Raw genomic sequence first — 21,899 nt, forward strand, 5'->3', positions numbered from 1 at the left:
ACTGGGGCTGTCACAGCTGGATCAGGGCTGTCACAGCTGGACCGGGGCTGTCACAGCTGGACTGGGGCTGTCACAGCTGGATCAGGGCTGTCACAGCTGGATGGGGCTGTCACAGCTGGATGGGGCTGTCACAGCTGGACTGGGGCTGTCACAGCTGGATCGGGGCTGTCACAGCTGGATGGGGCTGTCACAGCTGGACTGGGGCTGACACAGCTGGATGGGGCTGTCACAGCAGGACTGGGGCTGACACAGCTGGATCAGGGCTGTCACAGCTGGATTGGGGTTGTCACAGCTGGATCAGGGCTGTCACAGCTGGACTGGGGCTGTCACAGCTGGATCGGGGCTGGAACAGCAGGACTGGGACTGTCACAGCTGGATCGGGGCTGTCACAGCTGGATTGGGGCTGGAACAGCAGGACTGGGACTGTCACAGCTGGATGGGGGCTGTCACAGCTGGATCGGGGCTGTCACAGCGGGATCAGGGCTGTCACAGCAGGACTGGGGCTGTCACAGCTGGACTGGGGCTGTCACAGCTGGATCAGGGATGTCACAGCTGGACTGGGGCTGTCACAGCTGGATCAGGGCTGTCACAGCTGGACTGGGGCTGTCACAGCTGTGTGTTTCCACACTGGAGCTGCTCCCTGCTGTGCTGAGGCCCATTTCTGTGGGAATTGCAGCAAGGTTTGCTGAGGGAGCCCTGGAGCTGAGCAGTGCAGCGCTCCAGAGGGACAGTGAGAGAGCACAGAAGGAACAAAGAACAGTTCTGCAACAGGAAGGGTTTGGCTGCTCCCTTCAACCCAACCCAGATGCAATATATTCTGCTCTCAGTGCTTTAGGAGCTCAATACATCAAACCTATCAACCTTTGCTTTTACTGGAGCTCTTTGCTAAAATTATTCTCTTTAATTATATTTTTAAAGCTTGACCACCAAGAAGGATGAAAAGAACAAGTTTGCTATCACTCACTGCTTTCCTCAATGAAGCCAATGAAGATTTTTTCTATTTTTATGGCTTAAAATTACTTAATAAATCTTTACAGACTGAGGAACAGTAAAAGCTCTAGCTCTCTTCTAGGCAGAAAAAAATCCCCACATATATGAGGATAAATTATTGAGTTTAATACATCTCACTTCACACTAAATAATGTTAGCACATTATTTAGAGAAATATTGGAATAAAAATTAATGGATACCCATTATAATATTACATACAATTTTTCTGATACATTTAATCATCTTTATGCCTTCTACAGGATGAAATAAAAAGTCATTTCAGGGGAGAATTTTGATGACAGTAGTACAGGTAAATGGTAGGACCATGTCTCTACCCTGAGTTTTTGGTAAACAGATTTAGTGCAAACACATACCTCTTTCAATTTATCCTATGCATAGCAAAGAGATTTCTAAAATAAGATATTAAGATGACAATGTACCAATGAAGTGGCAAATTTTTTGTAGTGACTTCTGCAAGGTTGACTGCAATATGCTTTGGTACAAGATCATAGCTATAACTCAAATATTCACAAAAAAATTTACAATAATTTGGTTTTGGATTTAGTGAACATCCCTCCATTTTAGGTGCAAAGACAAAATCATTATATTTTCCAGTGTAGTACCTGCTGAAATAACCATGGTTATTAATATATGTGTTCTTATTTTGTGGTCTTTATATTAATATATGTGGTCTCAATATATTAATATATGTGGTCTCATTTTGATCCTTATTAATTAATTTTAAAGTATTTTTAAAGTACTCAATTGAGAGGCTTTTTCAATAGATTTTGGTGAACAAGATAAAGTAAAAACTGCCTCTGCTTTTTCAGGCAATTTTAACTTCAGTGAGAATCAGAAAAATGCCACAGTTAATTTCCACACCTCCTTCACTGATGATACCATTCTTCCATCTTCCTGAGAGAGTGTATCCATTTTCACATCCACATCCAATTGCACTGTGTTTGGGATTTGGGTTTGTTTTTTTGAATTCTTTGGAAGGGAAAGGAGGGAGGGAATTCTCTTCCGTTCATCCCTTGCCAGACAAACTTCTACTGGTGAAAACCCCTGGGCAAGGAGAGGAAGGTGATTTTCAGATTTCTGGCTGAAAGGCTTCTTTTGTTTGAGAGCAAAAAGTAGTTTAGCCAGGGAACTAAAGGCAAGGAAGCAAATCTTTCTAAGTCACATCTGGGGAGGCCAAAGGAGAAGATGTCTGGAAGTCACTTCTTACATTAGGATCCCTGCATTAAAAAATCCATTAAAATTCTCTGAGGCAAGGAACAGAACTCAACACTTTGTTCTCCAGATGACAGGCAACAAAATGGTTACTGGTCTGGCAGAAAGTATTTACCTAAAAGAAACCTCTGCCAGAGAATCAGAGTATCAGCTACCTCAAAACCTCAAAGTAAAGCTAGAAATAAATTTGCAATCATTGATTTTAACTAAAAAATCCAAAATCTATTTACACTCTACCATCCTTTAGAGGGAAGCAGATTTAGACAAATATTCCTGATAGAAAATCAACAATACTACTGTAGTCTGCAGGAAAATGTTTCCACAACATTCTGAAGGAAATAATTGAAATAAAATTTCTTTATACAAGCAAAACAAATGTTTGAATGTTTCAAAGAAGAATCATATATTCTAAACTTGAGGTTTGATTTATTTGCCTAAATTTTCACAACATAGTGCTTGTGTAGTACCTGCAGGTTAAGAAGGATTTGCTCTGGTATCAGCATTGGCACTAAATATTCAGAGTTAGACAGCTGAACTGAGCCCTTTGTCTTGTGCTAATTGAAGATGAAAACAACAAGTGAAAAGTTTCAAAATATCTTAGAAAATCTACATTGAAAATTTTAACTCAGCAGTAGAAAATAAGTAGAAAATAAACACCTTTCATTGGTAAGGTGACTGATTTTTTACTGTAGTCAGCTGAGTTACACAATATTAAAAGATATAGATTACCATAACCATATTCTTTGATTAAGATACTTGCACAGTAAGGGCCAGGCTAAATACATAGTTTTACAGTATAACCTTCTATAAAGATATTGCATGAATACACCTACACTATTTGTCTTGACTGCCATGCTTTTATTTCTCCTGAAGAAATAAACTGTCCAGATTATTTTAAAGAAATCTTTCTTCTTAGTGACTCCAAGCTTAAAACATTTTTTCAGTAAATGCAACTTTTGAGGAATTTAATATAGATTGCAGGGGACATTAAAATGTCAACAATTAAACTCTGCAAGAACAATAATTTTGAATGAAAATGGCTCAAAAAGGGTGCTGCACTCTCTATCCTCAAAATATTTTCCAATTATTTGCAAATAATTTCAGAGGAGTTATTGTTTTATCCTTCATTTTTGACATGAATGCAGGACATCCATAGAAGGGATTATGGTTTTACCCAAAGAAACACCAGAGTTACAGGAATTATTTATTTGTGCTTATTTATAGCTATTTCTGATTCCAAGATTCTTTATTTTTGATAACTCACAGATTCATGTTGATGAGTATAGGATCCCTCTACAACATTGATTATATTTACTCACATTAGAAATGCATTGCTTTCTTGGTTGGTCAATATTCATTCTCCTGAAACTTCAGATTTTATTTTTTTATGAGTTCTCCAAGCACCTTAATGTTTTTCAAACCAGGAGTATTGAAAACTCATAAAACAAGTGTCTGCCTGACCTTATATTATCAGGATCAAATGCTGAAGATACTTGAATACCATTCTATTATCTTCAAGGTATTGAAATCATAAAGTAAAATACAGCCCGCTGAAATTTTCACTGGTTTTTTATTCAGTGTCTTCCTTGTGCCATTTGAAATATGACAGAGTGGGACACACTCTACTGGAACTCACTATCAGCTTCTTGAGCCATCCACAGTAATACACTTAACTTGTCATGACTATTCTAAAATATTTCTCTTTATTCCTTTTAATGGTAGATATAGATCTTTCCATGCTGGCCGCCAATGAGAAGCACTTGAAATATGCTACTTTAAGGCAGTATGTCAAGAATATTGGAATAAACCTGCAATAAAATATGTTGGAAATAAAAGGAGATATGGCAACAAAAATGGCAATCTGACTCTTGGTTTTAACAGTGAATGCAAAATATGGGTAAGGGTTCTTCATTTCAACAGCAATCAATTCATAAATACACAGATAGGAATCATTAGCATTTGCAAACAAATATTGCCTCTTTTCCAGGAGCTGAGGATCTCAAGTGCAGTGAATGATGATTTTCATATTCCAAATTAATATATTATTTATATTTCTTTTGTATTTGCTTCCAAAATCAATTAGGACTTCAATACCATTAATATTATTACAAGGGTGCATGTTCAGTCACAAAATCTGATACTCTGCTGTGGAAATAGTTTCTTTAACTCTCAAAGCTAAAAGAGAAGGTGACAATCCAATATAAATTTTATCAGTAATGGAATGGTCACAATGGAATGGAATGGTCTAGAGGAAATCACAGCAGAGGCCATTTTATTTTTCTTATATATATGGACTAATAAATATTCTTAGCAATTACTGTTATTGGAAAGCCTGAATTAGAAATACCTTCTGTTGCAACCAGCAAGCATTAGGGGGTGATATCCAACATCAGACCAGTCAGTGCACACCCGTGTTTCCCTTCTGGGAACTACAAAATGAACTACAACCAGCTGACTTTCCCACTCTTCTGTCTCTTCAGTGCTCTCCTTTTGTCTTTTAAAATATGCCTCAAATCCAATCAAAATTCATTGGTATTTAGGTTTTGCAAATTGTCCTGGTTTAGGGCAAATCTGGGAGAAAACCTCTAAAGGAGTTCTTCTAGAAAGCAGATTTAAGCAGCCCCTCTCCTAACTGATTTGGGAAAATATTTCCTTGGAGAAAAGTGGAAAAAAACCTGTTTATTTCACAGGCAAAGTGTTCACCAGCACAAAAAATGAACAATACTAAACAACCAAACCTCTCACTGCTGTGAAGAGATGACAAATTTAGAAAGTCCTCTTTGAGGGCTGTAGCTTGGCTCACTCAGCCTGCTACCAGTCTCTGGTGCTGGAATGCAGCATCCTGGGACTGGTGGGCCATAGATGTAAGCTCCTGGTGTTTTTTTGGGTTCTTTAGTCCAGAGCAGGTTTGAATAGTTTTAAGAAAAAGGAAAAAACTACAGTCTAGGGAATTTCACTGCTTCAGTTAGCAAATAACTAATTAAAAGCAAAGGAAAGCTTTATCTCACTGTTCATTCTGTAGACAACACAGTCCAGGAGCAGGAATGTGGAGGAGTGAGTGCAGTTTCTGAAAACAAACTCCACGCTCCTTCTCTCCCCCACTTTGCTCTCAGAACCAGTCTTAAAGGAGCAAAATTTATTTCTGGGCTAAACAGATGAATGGGGATACAATTCAGTATCATAAACTCAACCTAGGACACAAATACAGTCTTCACTACTGATCTCCAGCATTACACTAAGGAGTAATCTTTGCTGCTTTGTTATTCAGCCATGAACTCTGCCTCGAGAGCAAAAGCTTCCACCTTCATCCTCCAAAGAAGTAAAAGAGCTCTAGCCTGGGTCTGCCAGCATGCAGCAGTATTCTGGGGGCTCTGCTGCTGCTTTGGGGTCAGGAAACTGCCCAGGCACACCCTTCAGCTCTTCTGAGATGAAGCAGGGCCCCAGGCACTGCTTTGTCCCCTGTCCTGGAGGGGACTGGTGGTGTGTCTGTGCACACCTTGGGGAGCAGGAATTGGGCAGCAGCAGAGGCCCCTCAGACAGCCCAGCAGGATGTACCAGGGTGTGATCAGCAGAAAACCACCATGGGCATCATTATGGACCGGTTCGTCACTATGTGGAGCACACAAAGGGCTTTTCTCTCCTGTCATTTACTCCAGTATGAATCCTGTTGAACACTGTCAATTTAGACTAATATTAACCTGGAACAAATGTCTACATCAAGCCTCTTTATGTATACTGAGAGACAGGGCTTTGTTGCTGTAATTACATTTTTTAAAAGATGTGAGTTGCATAAATCTCATAATCATTTCCTCTGCCTATAATGGCTGTAAGCTGCAGTTCAAGAAGATTCCTAATTAATATTAATTCTCACCCTGTGCACAGTGTGTTTTGGCAAGTAATTAGGTCTGAAGGGATGGCCAAACACACTGATCTTCAAATTTTGAACAATTTAATTACAGGCTTGTTTTCTGCGTGGAGCTGCCCAAGCCATGAGTTTAGCAGAGAGTGGTCCTGCTCAGAGGCTGATCTGGAGCCAGAGCAGAGAGCTCTGCAGGAGGGGAGCAGGGCAGGCTGATAAGGCCTTTTTCCCAAAACCACTGGGCTGCAATGGAAGCCCATATCAGCTCATGTGAGTGACTACCTGAGGCTGCTTGTCAGACTGCTGAGTTTGCTGCAAATGCCTTCCTGAGAGAAGCTGGCTGACAGCTGCTAACAGAAAGTAGCCACTCAAAAGAATGCATTAAATTGTAAAGGGGTTCAACAACAAAGAAGCTGCCTTTGTTCTGGATTTGCAGAATGATTTTGCATGACTCTGCACATGAGAAACTACCCTCTTTAAGAAATGAAGTCCTTTCTTAGATATTTCTAATATTTTTCTTAGCATTTTTTTTTACTCATTAAGCTAATGCTGAGGCCACTTATAAGCACAAGCTACTGTTCTAAACAAGGAGGAAACATCCCCTGTTCCAACCTATCACTCATTAGCAGTTTCTCTGATGCCAGATAATGGGATTTTCACTGATAGGGGGAGCTCTGAACCCTCCACCCATTCTCTTTAACACATTCCAAAGAAATTGTGAAAATTAACACCAGTAAAATCACGTTACACATCTCACTCAAATTTTCAGAGATGAAAGAGAATCCAAATTGCTTCTGCCCAGTCAGAGATGCCAAAAAAAAGGGCTCCAAGTACCAGAACAGAATTGCTAATTTTTCAGTGACATAAGTGATAAAGAATGATAATACAGGCAAATAGTTAAATGTGCAATGATTAGTAACAAATGCTTTATAAATGATTAAATGTGTTTGCACAGGTGCTTCAGAAAGGCCTTACTTGTAAACTCTTTACTTATAAGTTGAGAATAATTGTGGTGGATTTTAGCCAAGATTTGCCCCTGCTGGAGTTGCTAAATATAAACAACATGAATCAAAATATCTGACTGGGATCATAAAAATTAAAGAGAGGAGAAAAGAATAAAGTAATATTCCTATCATGAATTGGATTTGCTCACAGGATGCTACGTGCATGGTCGAGCATGCCCACTTGATGGAAAAGTCAGAGTTACCCAAATCTTATACATCTATTAGAACTTGAACACAAATAAAGCACTTTTAATATTGTGCTAAACTGGCTAACCTTTCCTATAGCTACAGGAACTTAAATTAACAAGGACTGGTAGCAGTTACCAGAGATTTCTGATTGATTATGGTCTTCCTACTGCTAAACAATGATTTCAAGAAGTTATACCTTTTAAATCTCCTGAACTTTCTGAGAACTTGAAATCAACACTTTTTTTACATGACAGAAAAATAGCAGCCTACAGTATTGCTGCCAGTCCTGCTGTGCATCTTTTTTGAGTTAAACTGTTCTTATTTGGAAAAGCCTATGCTCACCACATTCAGTAGATAATTTGCTCCTAAAGGTACACCACAATTTTTGACATAATACCCCTGATGATTTCCATTAGCCTAGATAACATAGAACATAAACTACCACACACTGAAGATGATGAAAGAAATATAAGATCAGAAAAAACACAACACATGAATCCATACTCCCCAGGTGTTTTGTGAAATGAAGAAGGAATGAAAAAAGTGGTTTCATCCCTCCTTCTTCTCCTGTCTCTCTCCATTCCTCCCTCGATTTCTTCCTTGCTTCAGCTGGCAAACTTAGGTAAGAATGAGTTACAGAAATACAGAATTAATTTAATGACATGTTTTCTGCTTTATAAGATGCTTCTAATGAGTCATTTTCCCTTGAAAACTTTGGTGAATATTAGTTATTTATTGATATTTACTCATCTGCCATTTCTAAATATAAGGCTCCATTCATCAAAACACAGAAGGAGATGCATAATTTTAATTAAACAGTGGAATTCAAATCCAAAGCAGACAGTAAAATGTCAAAGGCATCTCTTCAACTTGTGTTCTCCAGTGGATTGCACAAAGTGTACTGAGAAATTAACGCAAAAGCAGGGAGGTAATGCATTCTAGAAGTCACTGCTCCCAACTCGTTCCAAATTTTGGTCTCCTTTATGGGCTATACAATTGTTATAGAGGCTGGAAACAGTCTCGAGTCATAAAAGAAGAGCAATTACAACACAGATAAAGTATCAGCATTCTTGGCAGTATTTTAGGCGCATATGTGAAAATTACTACCATTTAATATCAAGCTGGAAAAAATTAATATGTTAAGGAAAAGAGTAATATTGTGGATAAGGCTTTTACTAGTCCTTACTACCAAGGTGAAATCAATTATATGTTGACAGATACAGTGTACAAATACAGTCAAGGGTCATTTGACAGTAGTGAAAAGTCTTTCTGGCTGAATAGTCCTTTTTTGGAAGGACACTTTTCCCTCAAAATTAAATAAGTGAAAAAGTGCTGGATCTCATCTGACAGCATTACTAAAAATCAGGTACCTCTTTTCTGTATATGATGAAATTTACAGACACTGTATGCATACAAACATCAATTATAGACAACCAGCATGAAAATGAAAAATCAGAAAAATATTAATAGCTTTAAAATAAAGGATGAATACATAAGGAAAAACTTTCAATTTTAACATTCAATTAAGCTTTCTGATATAGCAGAAACTGTATCCCACATTATGCAAAAAGAATGGGAAGTCAATTGTGAATTTTATATTAATACAGCAGAAATTGTTCTTTATTGAAACCAGGAAAGAAGAGTGGAAGAGAAATACCACATGTGATGCTGTTACAGAAAAAAAAAGGCAGGCTAGGTTAAACCTACTGAACACATTAAGGCCAGAAAAGTAAACAAAGAAAAATGGAAATATATGAGGAAAGTTAAAGCAGTACAAGATCATAAGAAAAAAAAAGAAAAAAAAGAGGCTCTGTTGATAGACACTGAAAGCAGAAACAGCAGCACTGAAGGAAGACATGAGAACTTTTTATCAAAATGTTTAAAAATACAAGTAAAGTGCAATGAGGAGCAATGTCTGAAAAAAATAATCTCACCTTATTTTAAAGATAGACAGAATACCTCCCAAACACTGCAAATAAACTGAAAAAACCCACCTTATTTTGCAAGACAGAACTTGATGCCTGTTTTCTAGTAGCCAAATCTTCATGAGCTTAAAGCAGTTGCTGAAAGATGAAGAAAGTTAAGTTAACACATGCAATTCAAATCACTGCAGCACAGATATGAGGAAATTAAATGGACAGCATGATATTTGGAGATACCCCTATGGTTGAATGGGAAGCAGAAATAACACAATCTGCTCTTGTTTCCATGGAAAGTCTTCAGTGCAGTCAACTCTGCTGTTTTGAAGTTGCCACTCGAACCAGACACAGGAAACATGGCAAACATTTTCCCTAATTGATCCTGTGCAGACAAGACCTCCCTTCTGCCAGGCAACACAGAATAAAGGACAAAATGGTAAATGCCTCTTCTCCTGTACCGTGTGGGACTTGATTTAATGATGGATTATCATGGCAAGTAGCACCCCCCTTTGAAATCTCTTGGATGGTGATTCTGATTAAGTACTCTTAATACTTTCTGGTGAAAGTATTAAGCAGAAACGTGCCATGAAGTAGATGCAGCTGGGAGGGGACGAACCTTGGTGACAAACAATGCACCTTTTTCTCCCCCACCCTCCCTCACCACCCTCACTCCCCCACTGGAATGGTTTCTGTTACTGGATCAGTACTGTGGAAATGGTTATTTCAGTATAAATGCAGACAGAGGAGATGGAAGGGTTTGCAGCCAAAATCTATCTTTGTGAAAGGGCTGTCTTACACTTATGCCAAACAGGCCAGACAATTAATAAATTAGAGATAGGCAATGCCACAGATGATAAATTATCTACACAGAATTCTCTCTACTTAAAAGCTGAAGCTTTTACAAACTTGCATAACCCCATTCAAAATGCAAAACAAATGCATTCTTTATATAAGTTAAAACCAACAAACTATTTCCCATACATATTACTGTGCAGAAGAATTTCATAATTAAAAAACCCACTGAAATCAAGTGCAAGAATCCTCAAATACAGTCCAGAGTCCTAGAAAAATAATGCACTCATCCTGTGCAAATGGCACAGCTATCAGAACAGGTGTCTTGAAGGCTATTTAAAGTATTGACTTAATAAATTAGAAATGAAGAAGCCTTTAAAATGAGTACAGATAATGGAAACAGTACAAACTGAATAAAGGAAGAGAGGGGACACAGATCTATTTATCATGGTTCTCCAATAACAGGGAGAATCAAACCAAAATCTCTGCAGGAGCCCCAGGTTTGGCTCCAAAGGGCTGAACCCTTGGCACTGCAGCACAGTCATGGTTGGTGGGAACCTGTTATGAGAGCAAAAAGGACTTACAGAAACCAGCCAGACAGGATATGGCTGGCCCACATGATTTGACTTCTGCTTTATGGTCTCACCAGCACAGTGACAATGTTTACTGGGAGCATGAAAAAGGGTTACCAACATATGACACAAGAAAAATTGCATGAGGGAGCTGAACCAATACCTTTCTTCACTGTATTTAGCTCAAGCACAATAGCTGCTTCAAGTGTTTAGAAACACTTTTTATGTGAACTAGAATTTTACCCTGGCTTCTTTGAGGAATTCACAGGTTAATAGCCATTTAACACTACTGAATTTCACAATCTTTCCCTTGGTAACAATATTCAAGTTTTGAATGCCCTCAACTCCCCTCCAAAGTAACTTCAGTTACCTTAATATTTAGTTACTTTCTTTCAAAATCCAGGACAGTCTACTTATTCTTCAATTCTTAATCCATTTTTCTATCACAACCTGTTTGTACTGCAGGTGATCTCTTCAACTACTCACTGAGATTTCAGTAAACTCATTCTATTTGTTGATGGCGTCTTGAGCAGATTTATAACACAAATTTTGTCTCAGAAAGTATATATATGGACAATGTTTTGACAGCAGTCAGTTTCTTGTGTGGTTGGTAAGACTGTAAAATTTTGTCTGTAGATGTAAAGCTTAGTTTGAGAGATTGGAGAACACTTCCAGATGTTTAGTAAATCAGGATGTTCCATAAACCTCTTTGTTTATCTGAGACACATTTTCAAAGCCACAAAGGGGGAAGTAAGGAACCCAGTTCCCACTGAAAACCAAGAATCACCCCCTTTATTAAGAAAGCTGAGATAGTTCCTCTATACTTGATGACAGTGTTCTGTGGATGGAGAAATTATTTTATAAAAAATGCACAGAAGAACATTTCATAGCATGATTAAAATTGCTATGTCTTAAGATACAAAATACAATGAGAAAGGATTTTAGGGGGTGTTATTTCCCACTAACCCATCTGATATACTAAGGAGGAAAATATTAACAAGCTTTCAGGCCCCCAGATCTTAAAAAGAGGAGGAAAAACATGTTTAGAAGTACAAACCAGCAATGACACCCTTGTGTCTTGGATCTATGTGTGTGCAGGCACAGTGTGCCATTGTGACAACGTTATTGAAGTCCAATATTCTTAAACAACCGAGGAGAAGTCTAGAGGTTTGGGTGCCAGCAGGAATCTTCCCACCAAATTTAGTGGCTAGGTGGATGTCACCTTTGGTAATTGCCCCTGAATTTATCCCTGAGTTGAGGGCAGCACTGGCCAATTTTCCAGTGACAGATTTAGGATTTCCCAAGACTTAAACTCAGGTGCTCTCTCCTGGCAACAAGACCTGAATTGCTCAAACTGAATTAAAGGTCAGTCCAACTAGAGAATCCAAGCAAAAACTGGAAAAAATTGGAGACAAAAACCAAAAAGAAGTAGTTCTGCTCATGTGGAATCTTCTCAGCCTGCTGTGGTAGGTTTGCAGTTAGATGCTGGATGAGATAGCAGAGCAGCAGTGACAGTGCACAGATGGATGGGTATGTCACAATAGCCACTGGATTACTTCACGAAGAGTGGGCTTGTATCAGTTTCAGCCAAGTCCAGTTTAATGTCTAGAAGTGCTTCATTCAGCCCCTAAACTGCACTTTTTTTTAATGAGAGCTTGTTAATAGCTACCAGGCATAAACTCAAATAAAAGCCAATGATTATGAGCTGATCACTGTAAGAAGACCAGATGTGAGAATGAATGTAAAAGTAAGTACAATGGGTTGGAAGGAAAAAAGTAAAGTAAGGTGTCCATATAATTTGCCAAGTTTCTATGAGAAAAGAAAACCCACTTTTAATTCAAAAGCACAACTACACTTGATTTATTCACTGTTGTTCACCTTGCTCCTACCTTTGCCTCTCAGCAGACTAAGCAGATTTTCATGAGACTAGATTTCTTGTGTCTATGCCCACGCTCCATTCACATCTATATACATGAGCTGGAGTGGCATATGGCACTTTAGTCAAACTGGGTATCAGTTACACATAAAACCCAAATGTTCTTTCCCTGGCTTTGGTGGAGTTATACACTGAATTGTTTCAGCAGCACAGTACAGCTTACGTGCTAAAGAAACCACAACAACATATGCATATTTTACTCCCAGTTTATTTTTTTTCTATGTCCCAGTTGGCATTTTCTTATTAGAAAGGCCAGATAATTGCTCAGACATTTGCTTGTATCATTCCTTTTGCTATGAGCAAAGTTTTGAGAAGCTTCAATTCTTCCTATCTGGAGCCCCAACTTACTAGTTGGGGCCCCAACTTATTAACTCAAACTTATTAGTTTGAGTTCCAGTTCACATAACTTCAAGATACCCTTGCTCATGATTTTGAAATTACTTAGTAATTTATCTGAATATCTTGAGGTTTTATGTCTCCCTTTTTTGACAGATCCTGAATCTCAGATATTCATGTGATTTTGTAGCTTGTATTTACTAAATTTTAAACCCATATTGAACCAGTTAGATCACGCATTCTTTCACTCTAATCTCAGTCACGTCAAAGCTTAGACTTCAAATTCCTGCACCTTGCCCTCTCAGATTCCACATACCATTATGAAGCTTCCAAATATGAGGAACTGGCCACTAGTATTAGAAAGCTGCTTCAGAGGTTATTCAGATTTCATGTCAAAAACATACTATTTGCTTCCTCTTTGAATTAAAAACCTCAGCTTCCATTCCATTCACCTTCCAGGGGCTTTGCAAGCTTTTTCAGAGTCCTCCTAATCAGGCTGCTGTCTGTTAAGGAGGAGTTGAGAGGGCATCCGATTTCAGTTTAATTTTGTTCCATATGCTACACTTTGTTAATGTGATTACTGCTTCCCCATTCAGTCTTTAATTAGGATTTGTTACCTGACAGAGTTTAGTGTCAACACCGTGTCCTTTCACTTTTACACGCAGTCACAACATGCTCGCAAATTACACTTCAGGTGAAAAAAAAAAAAAAAAAAAAACAAAGAAAAGAAAACCTTCGGAGTAAATTGCTTACAGAATACGATATTAGGATCATAATATCCAGAAGAATTTTCCTTCCTATCAGAACAAAGCATATTCATTTCTAAGCCTTCATAGTCCAATCCACGAAGTTACACAAAGAGACAGAGAACAGCGGAGGCAGCGCTGGTTGCTAACTTGGAAACAGAATATCCCTTCTGGCTCCCTAAAGCCCGGGATATTCGGTTACAACTTCGGGATCCTTACGAGTGTTATATTATTGTCAAAGTTTTACAGCGAAAGAGTCGCTGCCCGGGGTGTTCGTGCCTTCACCACACACAGGTTCGCACAATAACAGAACGACCCGGGCACCAGAAGCGAATGCGCCCCAGGCTGCAGCTCCCCTGGGGCACGGGGCGGCTGCCCGGGCTGGGGATGGGCCCGGGCTGGGGATGGGCCCGGGCAAAGCCCCGGTGCGCGGCAGGGGAGGATGAGGAGGGAGCCGCGGGCCGGGAGCGGCGATCCCGCGCCGAGCCCCGCCGGACGGGCCCGGCCGGACAACGGCGCCCCCCAGCGCGCGAGGCGGGCGCTGCAGGCAGCGGCCAGCCGGGCGCCGCGCTCCGGGAGTGCAACCGGCACCGCCGCTCCCGGCACCGGGCCCGCCACCCCCATCGCACCGGCCCCTGCCACCCCCGGGGCGGCCGCCGCGCCCCGCCGAGCCGCACGGCGCCCGGCAGAAACACCTGTCCGACCGCCGAGCGGCAGCGAGCGCCGCGGCAGCGCGCCGGCCGCTCCTCCCGGGGGCCGCCGCGGGGAGTCTCCCGTCGGGCCGCCCGCGGGGCTCGGGGCGCTCGGGGAGCGGGACGGGCGCGGGCGGCGGCGCTCGGAGCGCTCCTGCGCCCGCCGGGGGCTCCGCCGGGGCGGGCGCGGCGGCCGCACCTGCGGGCACTGAGCATGCGCGCCGCGCGGGGCACGCCGCGATTGGGAGCGCGGAGCCAGAGTGGGACGGAGCCGCCGGAGCCGCTCCAGGGGAGCCGCTCCATGGGAGTTGATGCCGACGCTGCCGCCGCCTCGGACCCCGCGCCCTGCGAGGATCCAGCTCCCGCCGGGGACTCCCGCCGGCCGCGTGGAGTCTTCTCCGGAGCCGCGGGCTGCCCGGAGCCGGGCATGACCGGGCGGGCGGCGGGGGCCAGCCGTGCCCCGCTGCCCCCTCGCCGGGGACCGGGCGGAGGCGGCGCCGCCGCGCTCCCTGCCGCGCCGGGGCTGCGCCGCCCGGCCGTGCCCTGAGGAGCGGCGGCGGCGGCGGCGTGGGGACGCGGGCGGCTCGGCGGCGGAGCGGCCGCGGGACCGGCGGCGGGGCGCGATGAGGGCGGCGGGGCGGCGGCGGCGGGGCGGCGGGGCGGGGCGGGGGCTCCGCCGGGCTTTCTAGGACGCCGGCGCCCCGCACACCCACCATGGATCTGCTGCTGTTGGTGAACACGAGCCTGGGCTCCCCCAACGAGTCCCTGGCGCTGCCCCCCGTCTCGCCGTCCTCCTCGGCCCTCCTGCAGCCGCCCTCCCCCTACTCGCCGGCGGCCGTGGCCAGCCTGGCGGCGGTGGTGGGCTTCCTCATCGTCTTCACCATCGTGGGCAACGTGCTGGTGGTGATAGCTGTGCTCACCAGCCGGGCGCTGAGAGCCCCCCAGAACCTCTTCCTGGTGTCCCTGGCCAGCGCGGACATCCTGGTGGCTACCCTGGTCATGCCTTTCTCCTTAGCCAACGAGCTTATGAATTACTGGTACTTCGGCAAGGCTTGGTGTAACATTTACCTGGCGCTGGACGTGCTGTTCTGTACCTCGTCCATCGTCCACCTGTGCGCCATCAGCCTCGACAGGTACTGGTCGGTCACACAGGCGGTGGAGTACAACCTCAAACGGACACCGCGGCGGATCAAGGCCATCATCCTCACCGTGTGGCTCATTTCAGCCATCATCTCCTTCCCGCCATTGATCTCCGTGTACCGGGACCCTGAAGGAGACGTCTTTCCCCAGTGCAAGCTCAATGACGAGACATGGTACATCCTTTCTTCTTGCATTGGCTCTTTCTTTGCCCCCTGCCTCATCATGGTGTTGGTCTATATCCGCATCTACCGCGTGGCCAAGCTAAGGACCAGGACCCTCTCTGAGAAGCGTACGATGCCAGAGGGGTCCTCCCAGACTGAGAACGGCTTGAGCCGCGCCGCTGGCGGCTGCACGTCCCTGAGGACGCAGCTGGGAGAGAACGGACATTATTCGGTGCACCACTGGCGCAAAGCCTCCGAGCTGGAGGACATTGAGCTGGAGGAGAGCAGCACCTCAGAGAGCAGGCGGAGGCGGAGCCGGGAGGAGCATCGCCGCAAAAGCAAGAGCCAGTCCTTCTCCTACTCATACTCCTCCAAGCACTCCAGTAGCCGTCTGTCCCGGGCGAGCAATCGCTCCATGCAGTTCTTCTCATATCGCCGCCGCCGGAAGCGTAGCAGCATCTGCCGTAAGAAAGTTGCCCAGGCCCGGGAGAAACGCTTCACTTTTGTGCTGGCTGTGGTCATGGGGGTCTTTGTAGTTTGCTGGTTCCCTTTTTTCTTCAGCTACAGCCTCTATGGTATTTGCCGGGAGGCATGCGAGGTCCCCGAGACTCTCTTCAAGTTCTTCTTCTGGATTGGGTATTGCAATAGCTCCCTCAACCCAGTCATCTACACCATCTTCAACCAGGACTTCCGCAGGTCCTTTAAACACATTCTTTTTAAGAAGAAGAAGAAGAACTTCCGGCATTGAGCTGGAGGGATGGATTTGCCTCGAGCAGGAGTAGAGTTAAAAGAGAAGGCTCAATGCTGGAAAAGAAGGGAGGGGAGAGAACATCGGGCTTGGGCTTAGGAAGCAGGAAGAGCGCTTGCCCCCTCGGTGGAGCAGGGTGATGCTGTGGGGGACAGGGATGGTGTCAGGGAGGCTGAAGGCACTCACCGTGGCACAGAATGGTGACATGGTGCTGGGAGAGCAGTGCTGGAGTGTGGAGGGGTGAAGGGGGAGGGAGTGACTGTGTTTGAATGCTGACAGAGGGCATGGGGAGCCCACAGAGGAAAGTAGGCTGAGACCCTGAGTCTGGGAGGCAGAGAGCTTTCATGGGCTCTGGAATTTTGTGGGGAAACAAAAAGAGACATCAGAAGGCGAGGGTTAAGTGGCAGTGGTGGTGGAGATTTGAGTTTATATAAATAGGGCAGCTGGGGCCTATGGTGTATTTGTCCCAGTAAGAAATTGGTTTTTACTTCTCGTGTGGGGAAGGAGAGTGCAAAGTACCAGGCACTGACAGTGGTTTCAGTTATGAAAGGATTTAAATGTTTGCCAAAAAAAAACCCTAAAGAACAATCCAAACTCTTTTCTAAATAAACCTTTGTACTGTTAAAACCTTCTGAATCATGATTTTGCTCAAGGGATTAAGTCAAACAAAGCGAGGGGTTTTCTTTTTCCTTGGAGGGGTCTTTGCCTATAGATCTGGATGGGAAATATTTTTCCTATTTTCCCATAGTTTTTGATTAGTCAGTGAGACAAACCTGGGAATCTTGCATTTTTTAATGAAATATGAAAAAGAATATATATACCCCATGACCTCATTTCCTCCTGCTGGATCACCAGGCAGTAAATTCCCACTCCATCCTTCTCAGATCAGTGACCTAAGGACCTTGCTGTCCTGGAGCAGATAGTGAAAAAAAACAATCATTCTGGTGAACTTGCCTAACATTTTTTGAGATAAAATTTTTTAAAAATCAAGTTTCCACTTCTATGTGCCCAGGGGAACTTTTCCTTCCCTTTTTTTCAGTCTCCTTTCAAACGCTAATCTCAGGGCTGGATGCATGCTCCTCATTCTCAGGCAGGCGGCTGAAGGCATTCTGATATGCAGGTTTTCAGATGAAGAGCAATCACCCCACTACTAAAGTCTTTAAATCCTTCATATTTACAGTCTTAGAGCAACTAAATCCTTTATATTTATTTTTTAATGAGAAGCATACCTTGCAGATTGTCAGTGGTGTATGTGAACAAATCTCAAAAGGAGGTGCAGCTGTTCCAAACCTTTGGTGTTGATGTTGCTTGCTTTCCCTTCTTGTGTTTGCTTTTCTAGTTTATGATTTTAGAGCATTTCCTGGGAAGAGAGGCAGAAGAGGGGAGAATAGTTTGAAAAGTTATTGAATCAAACCATATTTCCCATGGGTTTATAAAATGTCATAAAGTGCAATGAACAAAATGAGAGAAAGGGACTGGTGTCTGTACATTCACCACTGAATGCATACCAAGTGTAAGAGTGAGCTGAGCATTTACATCCTTTCTTCATCTGTGCTGCTGCAAGGTGTATATTCTGTTTATGCTGCAAATACTACTCCTTTCTATGTTTATCACTCCTTCCATAGGCAGCAGGATTTGGCATCTGCCTCAAATGCACCTTTCCATAGCAAACAGTTCTTGGGAAAAGAGTGAAATCTAATCACATATAACAGACTTCTTTAAACAGCTGAATTGAATCTATATTAAGGAATCATCAGAAACCCCCTTCCTTAGTCCCTCTGTTCTGTCTGAAAGGTGTCTGTAGCCTCTTCTTGTGAATTCTGTGTGGCATGAGGAAAAGGGATAGAGCAGTCACTTTGTTTCATTAGTTTTTCATAGTAAGCATTTGGTTCTCTTAACCCTGGAAAAGGAGACTGTTTGTGGCTGAGGTTCTGGTTGTTCCTTCAATAGACAGTTTAACTCAAATTCAGGTGAGAGTTCTGCTGAAGTAGGGATTAGATTGAACCAAAGGCATTAGAACTTTGCTGGATTTCACTAAGTAAACTGAAATAATTTCAAAGTCCTAAATCTGTAATGTATTGGATGCTATCTTGAAATAAGGCTCAGAGTGTGAAAAGATTTGAGCTTTGTTTAAATAACAAATGGTCTGGTACAAATGCATACGTGAGACAGATAAAGGAGAAATAAAAATAGCAACTGAGAGGAGAAAATTACAAGCCATTTCTCTTCTGCAAAATGGAGAGCTCTTATTAAAGTTACATCAAGAAAAGCTGAAACTAGCTCTTATTATTACTAGGTACCAATGTAGCTAAAAAGCTCAGGTTTGTTTACTCTGAAGAAACTATATAACCACAAGAACAACCAAAGCACCATATGGTACCTGGCTACTACCTCTGAGCTCCTGGACAGCTTCATTAGAGGTACCCATTCCTGCCAAGTGAAGGTCTGCTTTTGTCACTTCATGCTCCCTTAGAGGGGTTTCCCAGTCTGCAGACTCACAGTGGTTTCGCTGTTGTGCTGCTTTTGAAATGAGCTCTGTTACCTGTAAACACAGTCCTTCCCCCTTTGTTTTCCCTGTAGAATTCAAGTAGTCTATGGAAATGAAATTCTGACAGTCAGATTTTAGTGGATATAAAATATATATGGAATGACTGATGTGCCTTAAAAGTAAGTTCTTTGCAGTAAAAGTATTCTGTGGTCATTATAAACATTAAAGAAATAATGCTTCAATTTTTTTTTTCAGTTCCGAAAGGTTTAAAGGGATTGATGCAGATACTTAATATCTATGATCAGCAACATAGCTAAAACCAGGGTATTTCTATGGTTTTAATTTTTCTCATTACAGTTACTCATCTGATTCAATGCCTCAAGAGAGTCTTATTTCTTCTGAGATAAATAAAAAGTAATATTCATTAATAAAGATGTGCAGTTTACACCCCTTTTAAGTGCATTTCCCTCTAAATTAGTGAATACAAAGGATTTCTATAAAATTGTTTTTAATGTAACTACTGCATATGCTTCAAGTAAAATGGGGCTGATTTACTCTTTTAAATACAGTGGTCTCTTATTACTTGTAATAGCTGAAGACTGGAATTTGTAACATACTGTGTGGTGTTAACTTTCCATAAAAAGTTTTCAGCTCTGCTACTCACACTGTGGTTGTGCTTCAACTGTAAGCTGGCTAATAGTGTATACAGGAGAAAAATAGTCTCTGCAGCTTTGGCTTAAGAAAAAGGGAGAAGATATATAAAATGTGCTGAGTTGTTTCTTTGATCAGATATGATAAACCACTTGAAACATTCACTCTCTACTGTTGTGGAAAAGCGAAATATTGCTACTAAGCCATATCGATTTTAACAAGTACTTGATCTTTAACACTTCATTTGCTCATTTCACCATGAAGAAAAACTTCTGTCAGTCATAAGTGAGATGTTGATGTTTCATTTTCAATTTTCCACATGGTGCTATTGTTGGTTGGGTATTGAAATATCGAACAGTGTAACTTAGCTGGGATGGGAACTCAGTGCTGCTGTCCTTCAGCCACCTCTGTGGGAGTTTTGCGTGAGAGAGAAATGCAGAATTAGCCTCTTCAGGGCTTGAGGCAGATGGAAGGGGCCTTATAAATAGGAGATGTGGCAGGATCACAGCTTTAAATCGTTGTTGGAAATAAGAATCAGGCCCTTGTTCTGTGCGATCTCTGCTGACAAAAGTCATGTTGCTGCAAGAGCACTGGTGATTTCTGACAAGCAGATCTGAGGTGAAAGTCTCTGTGCAGCTTTGCACACATTGGCCTCTATCATCCTTTGTGAGTAAACCCAGAAAACTTGAGTGGAATTTATTTGTGAGTCAGAAGATACTCACCGTGGGCAAGGACTTTAGGAGCTTCCTTAAACGTTGCCTCTTTTTTAGTAAACATGCCGGAGGAATTTAAGCAAATGTTGTGCGTAAATGTAGGAGAACAGAAGGAATGCAATCCTCTCTGCTTAACTCTGAACTACTGTTCAAGCCCATAGAAGATGTGGATGAGGAGTTTTTTTGACTGTATATTTTTAGTATAAGCTGTGTGAAGAGCATTATGTGATTGCATTTGTTTTTCAGAGAATAAACCTGTTGGTCTGTGAGGGTTGGTACTGGCTAGAACAGCTTCTGAGAATTGTAAGGATTTTGTAGGAAGTGTTGGTAATGAAATACATTTCAGGAGAAGGTTCTGACCTTAAACTATGACTGTTCTCAGGGAGAGAACTATCTACAAGCTGTGCAAAAGGACGACCAGATGCTATCAGTGAGTTTTTTTATGGTTGCTCATTATGACCTTGTTGGTGAGCAGAAAGCAACTAGATGCTTTAGAGAAAAAGCTCTAATTTGAAAGTGGAACAGTGCACGAGGAAATGGCTACCCACAACACTGAGGACATTCATATTTGCATGCCTTCTGTCTACTGTGGACAGGTACAGTAGAGAAAGCTGCATTTTTCATTTCACAATAGGTAATGTTAATTTGTGTTCCAGATCTGTGGGTCACCTGGGCCATACAAAAGATGTCACAGCAGAAAGCAGAGAGATGATTACCCACTTCACTGTTCAAAGCTTAAATTTGTCATTTGTCCTTGAAATTAAGCCAAAAATAAGGTTTGGCACTTGGACCCAAAGGCTATGTAGCATCAATAATGGTACACTGAATATAGTCTAGTTTTAGCAAAAAGCATCAGTTCATATTATACACCCTGCACATCTCTGTTTCAGTGCAGAAGTAGGAGCGTCTGACACGTAAGTCATGTGAGAAAGGAATAATCAGCAGTTTGAAGAGACACAGGTATATTGAAAAATATACCTAGATCCTATTCTGATAACAGAGCTGGCTTCAGTTTTGTGGGTCCCAATCACTTTGAGCTCATAAGAAAAGGACTGGGGAGATAGAAAACAAGGAAATAGTAGTAATGCTGCAACTCAAGAAAGCAAAATGTGGCAAATTGCTCAGAGTCATGTCTGGATCTTTATGCCAGCCCCACTCCAGCAGGGTTGGGAACTGTTAGTGGGTTTTGTAGGAAAGGCTGAGGTGTCTTCAACTCACAGTGACTGTCACACTTGATCTGAACTAAGGAAATACCTACAGTTGGTACACTGCCTTGGTTTCAAGTGGCAGCCCTTAGAGTGCTACAGAAGATGTTTTAAGTAGTTTATCTCTCCTCTGGCACATGTTCTTCACTATCCCAAACATTTTTTTAATTCAATTACACAACAGTTGATAAGGTAGAGAAAGATTGTCAATATCTTACAGAAAAAAAAGAGGTATGGAAAATAGTAGGTAATAAAACCCTGTGTCTTAGTCCGGACATAACATCTTACCATAATACCAGTCTTTCCCCCTGCACCTTTTCTTTTGGAAAACAAATTCATGCAAAACTGTAGAAGCTTATTTTAAATAGGCTACACCAATGATACTGTTTATACTAGGAAAAAAAAGTTTTTTTGTCAGTAAGTAGCCTTCTGCTGTAAAGCAATTTTCTTTACTACACTTGTCTGAAAAATCTAATGAAAAGTAGATCTGCACTTAATTCAATTTGTCTATATGTACCTCTCTTA

At 42.3% G+C, this 21,899-nt stretch overlaps 2 protein-coding genes across 2 annotated transcripts; one reads left to right on the top strand and one right to left on the bottom strand.

The window, feature by feature from the left end:
- Window positions 1-1,201: 1,201 nt before the first annotated feature.
- Window positions 1,202-14,984, bottom strand: LOC121469862 (uncharacterized). Its single transcript, XM_072927804.1, has 3 exons — window positions 14,272-14,984; window positions 9,270-9,338; window positions 1,202-2,228 (listed from the first exon to the last, which is right to left on the bottom strand). The coding sequence occupies exons 1-3, from the start codon at window positions 14,982-14,984 to the stop codon at window positions 2,165-2,167; spliced, it is 846 nt and encodes a 281-aa protein (XP_072783905.1). The 3' UTR covers window positions 1,202-2,164.
- On the top strand, window positions 14,646-16,944 carry ADRA2C (adrenoceptor alpha 2C). The gene has a single exon (XM_030270647.4). It carries the CDS (start codon window positions 14,983-14,985, stop codon window positions 16,315-16,317), a length of 1,335 nt encoding a protein of 444 aa, XP_030126507.1. The 5' UTR covers window positions 14,646-14,982; the 3' UTR covers window positions 16,318-16,944.
- Window positions 16,945-21,899: the final 4,955 nt, after the last annotated feature.

The sequence above is a fragment of the Taeniopygia guttata genome, chromosome 4 (genome assembly GCF_048771995.1).
Source record: "Taeniopygia guttata chromosome 4, bTaeGut7.mat, whole genome shotgun sequence".
Classification (NCBI taxonomy): domain Eukaryota; kingdom Metazoa; phylum Chordata; class Aves; order Passeriformes; family Estrildidae; genus Taeniopygia; species Taeniopygia guttata.